General features: G+C 59.8%; 1 protein-coding gene across 3 annotated transcripts; it reads left to right on the forward strand.

Annotated features, from left to right (window-relative positions):
- The first annotated feature begins 2589 nt into the window (after positions 1–2589).
- Positions 2590–9983, forward strand: YKT6 (YKT6 v-SNARE homolog). 3 transcript variants are annotated; one of them, XM_058859181.1, is made up of 8 exons: positions 2590–2711; positions 3185–3306; positions 4971–5053; positions 5732–5832; positions 6609–6713; positions 6859–6924; positions 7339–7440; positions 7833–9982. In XM_058859181.1, the coding sequence occupies exons 2-8, from the start codon at positions 3203–3205 to the stop codon at positions 7866–7868; spliced, it is 597 nt and encodes a 198-aa protein (XP_058715164.1). In that variant the 5' UTR covers positions 2590–2711; positions 3185–3202; the 3' UTR covers positions 7869–9982. The 3 variants fall into 3 exon arrangements, with proteins under 3 accessions (XP_058715164.1, XP_058715165.1, XP_058715163.1); XM_058859182.1 differs by having other exon boundaries at positions 2651–2707; positions 7833–9983; XM_058859180.1 differs by lacking the exon at positions 2590–2711 and having other exon boundaries at positions 3054–3306; positions 7833–9983.
- Positions 9984–9991: the final 8 nt, after the last annotated feature.

Below are 9991 nucleotides of genomic sequence, written 5' to 3' on the forward strand. Positions count from 1 at the left end.
AGCCGTGCCCCCCTCAGCCCCTGTGTCCCCACCGTGGTGCCTGGCCTGGGGGAGCCCCCTGCCCTGTCCTGGAGGTTGTCCAGAAGGCACCAGGCTGCTCCGTCCCTTGCTCCGTTCCTCGCTCCACACGCGGATGCTCCACTTTTGCTGCGCTGCGTTATCTCATCTGTTACCCCAGTCCAGCACCCAGTGAGGGAGTCCCGATTCCTCCAGGCCTCAAGCGGAGGGGCAGGGTGTGGGGCCCGGGGCCCTGGTGAGATCAGCCCTGTCGCCCCACATCCTTTGCTCCGGAGGGGTTCTGCTCACAGTCTCCTGCTTGCTTCCTTAATGTGTCAATAAACTCCCGGGCCGGTGCTGGTGCAGGGGTCCTAGCCCAGCGCGGTGGGTTCTGGCAGCCTGTGGAGACCCCCCTGGCGTGTTGGCGAGGCTTGGCCAGGACCCTCCCCGCAGGGGCCGCTGGCCCCGTCACGCCAAGCACCACGCCCCGGGTCACCCGTGTCCCCGTTGTCATACCAACGGCTCGATGGTGGTGGCAAGCACTCCACCGGCCGGCTTGGCAACCAGCGTGCTCCCATGGAGACTGCGGACACAGCACGGCCTACAGACACCCGCAGAGGGGCGAGGGCGATGGGGAAGGGCTCCGAGCCCCCAGGGTGGGAAAGGATCCAGTGGTGCTGGGGTTGACCAGCAACGGACTGGGGACGGGTGCTGGATTTGAGGATGGGGATGTGGCAACCCCCATTACCCCTGGAGCCACGTCATCCACCCAGTGTTATGGAAACAGGGGAATGTGAAGGTCCAAATGGGATGAGGAGTACCTTTGGTCACGGGTAGATCCCAAAACCTCCTGGTGTTGGTCTCTGGCAGCATCTCCTCAGACACAGAGCTGAGGAAGATCCCTAGGAAGCCTGGATGGGTGTCAGGGGTGACAGCCCCTGGGGGACTGCGGGGGCTCAGAGGAGGGCAGAGGGTCTGTGGGTGGCAGAGCAGACCCTAGCGGATACAGGGTCACCGTGTCACAGAACCTCACCTGCCCCCTGCGCAGGGGGCACCTGCGGGCACAGCAAGGCTCTGGCAGCCCTGCCCCTGCTGCCTGCCCAAAGAGGGGTCCCCACAGCTCAGAGGGGTCCGAAACCCTCGGATGGTTCACCCACCATGTCGTGAGAACATCCCCACCACGGCGGGGTCCCCACCCAGGGGCAGAACCACCTCATGGAAGAGTTCCCACTCCCCAGGGCGCACCCCAGCACCCAGGGGAGGCTGTTCCCCCCTTGGGACCCCTTCTCAGAGAGGTCACCATACCACAGGGCGAGGCCCCCCACACAGGGGAGACCATCCCCACACAGAGGGGTCTCACTCCCCACACAGGGGAGACCCACCCCACACAGAGGGGTCTCACTCCCCACACAGAGGGGTCTCACCCCACACAGAGGGGTCTCACTCCCCACACAGGGGTCCCACTCCACACAGGGGTCCCACCCCACACACAGGGGTCTCACCCCACACAGAGGGGTCTCACCCCACACAGAGGGGTCTCACCCCACACACAGGGGTCTCACCCCACACAGAGGGGTCTCACTCCCCACACAGGGGTCTCACTCCCCACACACAGGGGTCTCACTCCCCACACACAGGGGTCTCACCCCACACAGAGAGGTCTCACCCCACACAGGGGTCTCACTCCCCACACAGAGGGGTCTCACCCCACACAGAGAGGTCTCACCCCACACAGGGGTCTCACTCCCCACACAGAGGGGTCTCACCCCACACAGAGAGGTCTCACCCCACACAGGGGTCTCTCCCCACACAGGGGTCTCACCCCACACAGAGAGGTCTCACCCCACACACAGGGGTCTCACCCCACACAGAGAGATCTCACCCCACACAGAGGGGTCTCACCCCACACACAGAGAGGTCTCACCCCACACAGAGAGGTCTCACTCCCCACACACAGGGGTCTCACTCCCCACACAGGGGTCTCACTCCCCACACAGGGGTCTCACCCCACACACAGAGAGGTCTCACCCCACACAGAGAGGTATCACTCCCCACACACAGGGGTCTCACTCCCCACACAGGGGTCTCACTCCCCACACAGAGGGGTCTCACCCCACACAGAGAGGTCTCACCCCACACAGGGGTCTCACTCCCCACACACAGGGGTCTCACTCCCCACACAGGGGTCTCACTCCCCACACAGAAGGGTCTCACCCCACACAGAGAGGTCTCACCCCACACAGGGGTCTCACTCCCCACACAGAGGGGTCTCACCCCACACAGAGAGGTCTCACTCCCCACACACAGGGGTCTCACTCCCCACACAGAGGGGTCTCACTCCCCACAGAGGGGTCTCACTCCCCACACAGAAGGGTCTCACCCCACACAGAGGGGTCTCACCCCACACAGGGGTCTCACCCCACACACAGGGGTCTCACTCCCCACAGAGGGGTCTCTCCCCACAGCGAGGGCCCCCACAGGCACAGCGCCCCCTGCTGGCCGCCCTGAGGAACGGGGACCGCCTCACGGCTCCAAGTGCTGCGCTGATTGGTCAGAATGCTGAGGGGCGGAGCCAGATTGGCGCGTGCGCAGGGCAGCAGGAGTCCCGTGGCAGCATCCGCCACCGGGGCACTTCCGGTCGCTGTGTTCCACTTCCGGGTTGTGGCCATCGCCCCGTCGGCCGCCGCCCGCGTTGAGCCGCGACCGCAGAGTCGGTACCGGGGGCTGAGGGCTGTACTGGGGGCTGTACCGGGGTCTGTGGGCTGTACCGGGGGGCTGAGGGCTGTACCGGGGGCTGTACCGGGGGCTGTGGGCTGTACCGGGGGCTGTACCGGGTCATTACGGGGGAACCAGGCTGTACAAGAGAAGGCGGGACCGGGCTGGCTGCAGTTCCTCGGGCCGAGGGCTGGGCTGTAGTGGGTGGGCTGTGCTGAGCAGTGTCTGCGTTACACTGGGTGGAGGGGCTGGGTTTTACTGGGTTATACTGGGTTATACTGGGTTTTACTGGGACAGCTGAGGGCAGGGGTTGGCTAGGCTGGGCGGGGGCCGGGGTGAGGGGGTTTCTGGCTGACTGGGATGGCATTTAAAGGACAGAAGGAGGCTTTGGGGGGAGCCCCAGGCACAGGGGAGGGCCCGAGGGTGTCGTAGCCCTGTCATGGCCTCAGCCCCAGCCCTTCCTTTCCCACAGGCCCACGGAGCCACCACGATGAGGCTCTACAGTCTAAGTGTCCTTTACAAAGGTGACCCAAAAGTGCATTTGCTCAAAGCTGCCTATGATGTGTCCACCTTCAACTTCTTTCAGAGATCCAGGTGGGTACCAGGCAGCTGGAGCCTCTGGGGGGCAGTTGCTCCTGTGTGCTGTAGGCTGGCATGTGGCTCAGGCAGGACCTTGGGGAGGGCAAGCAGAAGCTTTTGGGAGATTTTCTGCCCCACTGAGGCAGCAGGAAAGACTTTTCCTGAAAGAAAATACCCCAGGAGCTACTCCCTGGGGAGCTGTGACCTGCTGCAGCACTTGGAGTGATGGATCAGCCTCAGGAATGGAGTGAAACTCCTGGAGCCTCAGCCAGCAGTAGGTCAGGGCTGACTACACAAATCCTCCAGTGCATCCAAGGCGATGAAATCATGGCACAGAGAATGCCCCGGGAGTGGGGTCAGCTCTTCCCTCTCGGGTGGGGCAAGGGGAGGCCTGTCTGTGCCAGGCTCACAGGACTCGCCTGGATCCTGGTGCCCGTGGACTGTTTGGACTCATTTGAAGCCCTTCCCAGCCCGTAAAACCCTGCTCAGGTTATTCCAACGGCTTCAGGTGAGCTCACTGAGCCCCAGATGCTCAGGCTCCCTGTGTTCCACTCCCCACTCTGGGCACACAGAGATCAGGGAGCTCTCAGCAGCTTCTGAGAACCTCTTGAAGCTGTAAAGCAAAGCAGGAACATGCTGTGGAGTAAGTTGTTCCCAACGCCTGCTTCAAATGGTAAAGGAGTCAAGAAATTCCTCTGGGACCCAAAACTTCCATGCCAAGGTTTTATGGAGCTTCAGGCACATTTGGTTCTGTAATTCCAGGGGTAGAGACTGATGTAAGACTATCTTAAAAAGCTCTTTCTTAGCCAAATGTGTGAGTGGGATGCAGAGCAGTGCCAGCGTGTGACGTCAGCTCCAATCCAAAAACACTCTGTAGCTGCAGCTCTTCCCAAATCCCAAGAAAATCCCCTGTGTGGTTATGCTGTGGGCTTCTGCCACAGCAGGCTGTGTCTCTGCTTAAAGAAAGTCTGGGATTTTGGGAAGAGCAGTGAGGTTTGGAGAGGGGGTGGTCTGTACACGTCAGTCGTGCGGCTGTTCTCAGGATGCTTGTCCCAGTCTTATTCACAGGGGGCCTACAGGAGCTTAGCCCAGGTGTGATGTCTGAGGTGTGTTTAGCTGAAGTTTGGAGTTCCCAGAGAGCTGGGTTGAAGGGTTGGATCTGGGATAATGAGGGCTGTGGCTCCTGGGAGCTGTGGAACCTGCTGGGCAGGAGCACTGGGCTGGGCTGTGCCAGTGCCTCATGTCTGCTGAACATTTGCCAAGAATTTGGCAGGGTCAGGAAGGCAGAGTGAAGTATTGAGTGGGCAGTTTCTTCCAGAATACTGGGAAATAAAAGCAGTATTCCCAGTGGAAGAGCTGTCCTTGAAGAAGATATATACTGGGATCTAACTGACACATGGTTGGACTCGGTGATCTTAAATGTTTTTTCCATCATATATATGAAACCCTGGGATGATGGTGGGAAGATGTGGCTGGCAGCAGATCCCTCAGCTTGGGGGGAAGGTGTCCGTGCTCCCTCTCTGATGAAGCAGGGATAGGCCTGAGCCTGGGTTCAGGAATGTTTTCCAAACTCAGAGCAAGTTAAGGATATTCTTTAACTTTGACTCACAGTGGGTGCCTGGGGGATCAAGGCTGGTTTTCCCAGCGCTGCCCCCTGATGTGGTGCTGTGTCCCCGCAGTGTGCAGGAGTTCATGATGTTCACGAGCCAGCTGATCGCGGAGCGCTCAGCGCTGGGCAGCAGAGCCTCGGTCAAGGAGCAAGGTGAGACCCACCCACACGGCCACTTCCCCTGACCCCACTCCTGGGAAACCAAACGCAGCGCCCGGGTGAGCAGCGCTGATGGCAGGAGCTGCTGGGCCGGGTGTGAGCCCAGCCCTGTGCAGCAGAGGTTCTGCAGGGAGCTCTCTCCATGGCTCCCTTGGGACCCCCTGGGTTGCAGCCCCCCCCAGCCCCTGCAGAGTGGCTGTGCCAGCTTTGCCATGCAAGTCCAGGCTCTATATCCCAAATCCTCACCTCATTCCAGACTCCCTGTCCTTCACATGCCTCCTGAGCCGCAGGACACGTGGGTTGCAGCCTGGATTGGCTGCTGGAGCCTCTTTAATGATACCCCAGCCTTGTTATTAATTAAAGTTAGTTAAAATCAAGCTGAGCTCTTCTGCCACTGGTTTTTATTTACCTCTGACTACTGTGGGATGGCAGTTTCATGTCCCACACTGTGTGGCATGATTGTGAGCCCCTGCCACAGCACAATTTGGGGCTGAGCCCCAAATTTTAAGCCTTTCCTACTTTCCTAATGAAGTAATGAAAATGCAGGTGCTGATGACACTTTCCAGGGTGGTTTGGGGGAGGGGGGAAACTGTGGGGGATGGATGGAGGGTGGAGGGTGCAGGAGAAGGCTCGGGACCTTTGCTGCCTCTCTGACAGGAATTTTCTCCCCAGAGTACCTGTGCCATGTGTATGTCCGGAATGATGGGCTGGCTGGAGTGGTGATTGCAGACAATGAATATCCACAGAGGGTTTGTTTCACCTTGCTGGACAAGGTGAGGGTGCATGCTGGGAGCTGCTCCGGGGGGCTCCTCCAGTCTCTCTGCTCTGGCACATGCAGCACCTTTGGACAGTCGGGGCTGGCCACCTCGGCCTGGGCATCACTGGTCCTTGTTTGCCAAGACTGTTCATGTCTCTGCCCTCAGCTTATTCAAAAGGGATGGAAGGGGAGGGGGAGGGTCACCAAGGTGGTCAGAGGGCAGGAGCACCTCTCATGGAATTGTTTTGGTTGGAAAAGCCCTCCAAGACCATCAAGTCCAACCATTCCCCGAGCATGGCCAAGGCCACCTCTAAACCATGACCCCAAGTGCCATGTTCACATGTTTTTTTGAATGCTTCCAGGGGTGGGCATTCCACCACTGCCCTGGGCAGCCTGTGTCGGGGCTGGACAACCCTTTCTATGGCAAAATTTCCTCAATATCCAACCTCAACCTCCCATGGCACAGCTTGAGGTCATTCCCTCTCCTCCTGTCCCTGTTCCCTGGGAGCAGAGCCCGATCCCCCCGGCTGTCCCCTCCTGTCAGGGAGTTGTTTGGAGCCAGAAGTTCCCCCCTGAGCCTCCTTTCCTCCAGGCTGAGCCCCTTTCCCAGCTCCCTCAGACGTTCCTGGGGCTCCAGTCCCTTCCCCAGCTCCCTGCCTCTGTACATGCTCCAGCCCCTCAATGTCCTTCTTACCATGAGGGGCCCAGAACTGGACACAGCACCCAGCCCTGTGCTCCTGTGGCCCCACAGCTGTGCTCCTGGATGGTAACTGCTGCTTCCACACCTGGCAGGTGCTGGATGAGTTCTCCAGACAGGTCAGCAGGATGGACTGGCCCTCAGGGTCACCTGCCACCATCAGCTACTCTGCCTTGGATGGATACCTCAGCAAATACCAGGTACAGACCTCTGGGACCCTGGAGGGCAGCAGGACAGAGGTGTTCCCTGCAGCCCTGACAATGGCAGGGGAGATGGACAGCACTGACCCATGCTGGGACCCTGGTGTCCCTGTGCTGGTGCCAATGCCACGTTGTTTCTCCCCAGAATCCCCGGGATGCTGACCCGATGACCCGAGTGCAGGCAGAGCTGGACGAGACCAAAATCATCCTGGTGAGGCTGCAGGGCTGCAGCCAGCTGCTTCTGCCTGCACAATCCTGGGGGCACGTTGTGGGGAAGGGTAGACTCACCCCAGGCCATTCCCCAGAGACCTCCCTGGTGTGGGACCTTCTTTTTCTCTTCCCCTTTTTCGCTTCCCCCATTTTTTCTCCTTGGGCTTTTCCCAGCTGGCCAGATACAAGCACCAGGGCTCTGACCCCTCCTCAAATGCCGCTCTCCTTTATGTATGGTGAGCCCATGGGAACTCTGCTGCTCCTGCCCCCAGCCAAAATGATCTTCCCCTCTCCCTTGGGGCTGCAGAGCTGGGGGGGTTGTAAGAAGGTGGGATGAAGGAGGGTGGCACCTCCATCTCCTGCCACAGAGTGGTGTGGGGCTGGTCCTGGAGCTCAGCACGTGTTTCTCTGGCAGCACAACACTATGGAGTCGCTGCTGGAGCGTGGGGAGAAGCTGGATGACCTGGTCTCTAAATCGGAGGTGCTGGGGGCACAATCCAAAGCCTTCTACAAAACGGTGGGTGTGGTGGGCCAACCCCTCCTTGAGGGGGCTGGGGATGGGTGGAACGTCATCCTTGGGGGGTCACCCCCAATGGATGAATGCTGGGGCACAGCTCTGGGTCCCAGGGAGGAATCACCCCTGTTGCTGAAGCTTTGGGCTTGGAGAGAGCCTGGGTGCTGCAATTCCAGCTGCAGAGCCCCCCTGACCCTCACTGGGGGTGTCCTGCACCCTGCCATGGGTGGGAGGTGATGCCCATCCCAGTTCCTGGCACCAGGTCTGGCCAAAAGGAGAGGAGCATCCAGGTCATCAGCCTTTGTGCTATGCTGGCCTCCTCCGGCAGGAGAGGGGTTGTGTGGGACCCCCAAACCCTTGGGGAGCTTTACAGATGGCTTTCCTTTTCTTCTTAGGCCCGAAAGCAGAATTCCTGCTGTGAAATTATGTGACGTGGAGCCCGAGGTCTCCACCTCCGGACTACCAGCCCTCAACCCCCCTCCATAGCCACCCTAGGGGTGTTCCTGGGGCTGGGCCAGGGGTCCTCAGCCCCCTGGGCTGATGTGACTGTTGTCCACCTTAAGGGGACACCAAGGCTGGAACCGGGCTGGCACCCATGGGGGGAGGTCCACACCGAAGACCCCCCCCATCCTCACTGTTCCTGGGACAGCTTGGACCGGGGGGCACCCAGCCATGCACTCCCCTGCCTTCACACCCCCCCAGGAGGAGCCCCCCACTGCTGTCCAGGGGGCTGAGGGGGCAGGCAGAGCCCCCTGCTGCCATCCCAGGGGCTGCGGGGCTTTTTATGTATTTGTGTCCTAAGGGTGAGCTGGGGGGGTGGGAGAAGGGGGAAGGGAACAAGAGGTTTGTTGGGTGGGGAGTGCTCACTGCCTCCCTGGGCAGCTTCTCTCCACGCTGGTGAGCCTGGAGCTGTGTCCTGGTCTGGGGGACGGGGGGAGCTCACCAGCCTGCCCTGCATCTCAGAGCCCCTGCCCCTACCAGCAAGGGTTGGGGGGCTCAGCACCTGCAGGCCCAGCAGCCCTCACTGCCTCCTCCTCTCCTTGGGAAGGGAAAAGTTGAGCTTGGGCTGTACCGCATGGTGCTCTGGTTGTTTCCATGCCTTGGCCGCGCTGGCCAGGGGGATAAAGTTGTCTTTGGCAGTTGAAGCCCTGTTCCCTCTCTGTGGCGTCCTGGGGTGAGGTTTCAGATGGACATGTCCTGGGCACTCTGGCAGGGACGGATGCACTTGGCCTTCCCTCTCTACCTCTTACTTTAATGATCATTAGTTTTTCCTCATAATTTATTTGCAGTTTTCCCGAGACAAAAACGAAATCAGAGTCATCTTTTACACTTACAAGGCTCAGAAAGAAAAGACAAAGGGTTTTTTTGGGGGGAGGGGCATGGGGGGGGATATGCTGGGGAGGGGGAGACAGAAAAAGAATGAGAGAAAAGGGGAGGAAAGAGAAAAATTTGGCAACGATCCACCAGCATTCATGGGACAGGAACAGCTCAGCTCCTCGACATACAGCGTTAGCGCCCGAGGGTTGCTCCCGCGCAAAGGGCATGCAGAGAAATCATCAGAATAATTAAAAAATAATTAATATCCCCCGCCCATCCCGCCCCCTCCCCCCCAGCCAAAACCAGCCCTCAGCATGGTGGGGATGCCCTGGGGAATTGCGTGGGGAGTGCCTGGGAGTGGAGTGATGCCTCCCCAGGGATGGGGGGGTTGGGGGTGATGGAGTCCACCCGAGCGCTGGCCATGGGAGGGGGGGTGCAGGATGTGCTGCCGGTGCCCCTGTGCTGGGGAGTCCCCGGCAGAGCAGCCTGTGCCCCCTAAGAGACCCATTCTCTTAGTCTAAAGTGCTTTCAATGCTGCGTCAGTGCTGGCTGGATCGTCCTGAGCCCACCACCCCAAATCCCAACACCCCCCAGCTGCCCTCTGCCATGGCACCCACATCCCCCTTGCCAAAACCTGCCAGCTCCTGGAGCTGGCACCTGTGACATGGGGTGCTGGGGTAGGGATCAGCAGGGTGGGGACACGGGGGTGTGACTGGTGGACCCTCCCAAAGGCACCCACCGTGTTCCCTGCGCAGCAGTGCCCAGGATAAGCCTCAGGCCCCCATAGGCAGCATTCCCAGGGGAGGCACTGGACTGGGGAGAAGGGGAGAGAGTCTGTGTGTGTCCCCCCCCAACCTCACTCACCCCCCTGGCAGCCCCCCATTGCTGGGGACCCCCGTGGGAATTAAAAAATAAATAGCTCTCTCTATGTACAGGGGCTGGGGCAGGACAGAGCAAAGCAGAGCCCAAAGAACAACATCCACCACCAGCGACAGCAACACGCCACGAGCACAGCCGGGAGGGGGGCTGGGACCCCCCTTCCCCCCCAGCAGAGACGGGCCGAGGGGGGGGGCTGAGCCCCCCAGCGCCCTCGCCTGTGGCCGAGCGGCTGGGTTAGGTTTGGGGGTGTGGGTGGGTTTGGGATTGGGGTGGAGTTTTCCCCTTTTATTTTTTTCTTTTTTTTTTTCCTTTTTTTTTTTTTTGTTTTTGTTTTCATTGTTTTGGCTTTTTTTTTTTT

The sequence above is a fragment of the Poecile atricapillus genome, chromosome 29, assembly GCF_030490865.1.
Source record: "Poecile atricapillus isolate bPoeAtr1 chromosome 29, bPoeAtr1.hap1, whole genome shotgun sequence".
Lineage (NCBI taxonomy): Eukaryota > Metazoa > Chordata > Aves > Passeriformes > Paridae > Poecile > Poecile atricapillus.

Excerpts from the sequence above, each read along its gene's own strand:
- YKT6 (XM_058859180.1), top strand. The coding sequence starts at position 3,152 with ATGGCCTCAGCCCCAGCCCTTCCTTTCCCACAGGCCCACGGAGCCACC. Across the intron at positions 6,714-6,858 it reads GATACCTCAGCAAATACCAG|AATCCCCGGGATGCTGACCC; the intron begins GTACAGACCTCT and ends GTTTCTCCCCAG. Across the intron at positions 6,925-7,338 it reads ACGAGACCAAAATCATCCTG|CACAACACTATGGAGTCGCT; the intron begins GTGAGGCTGCAG and ends TTTCTCTGGCAG.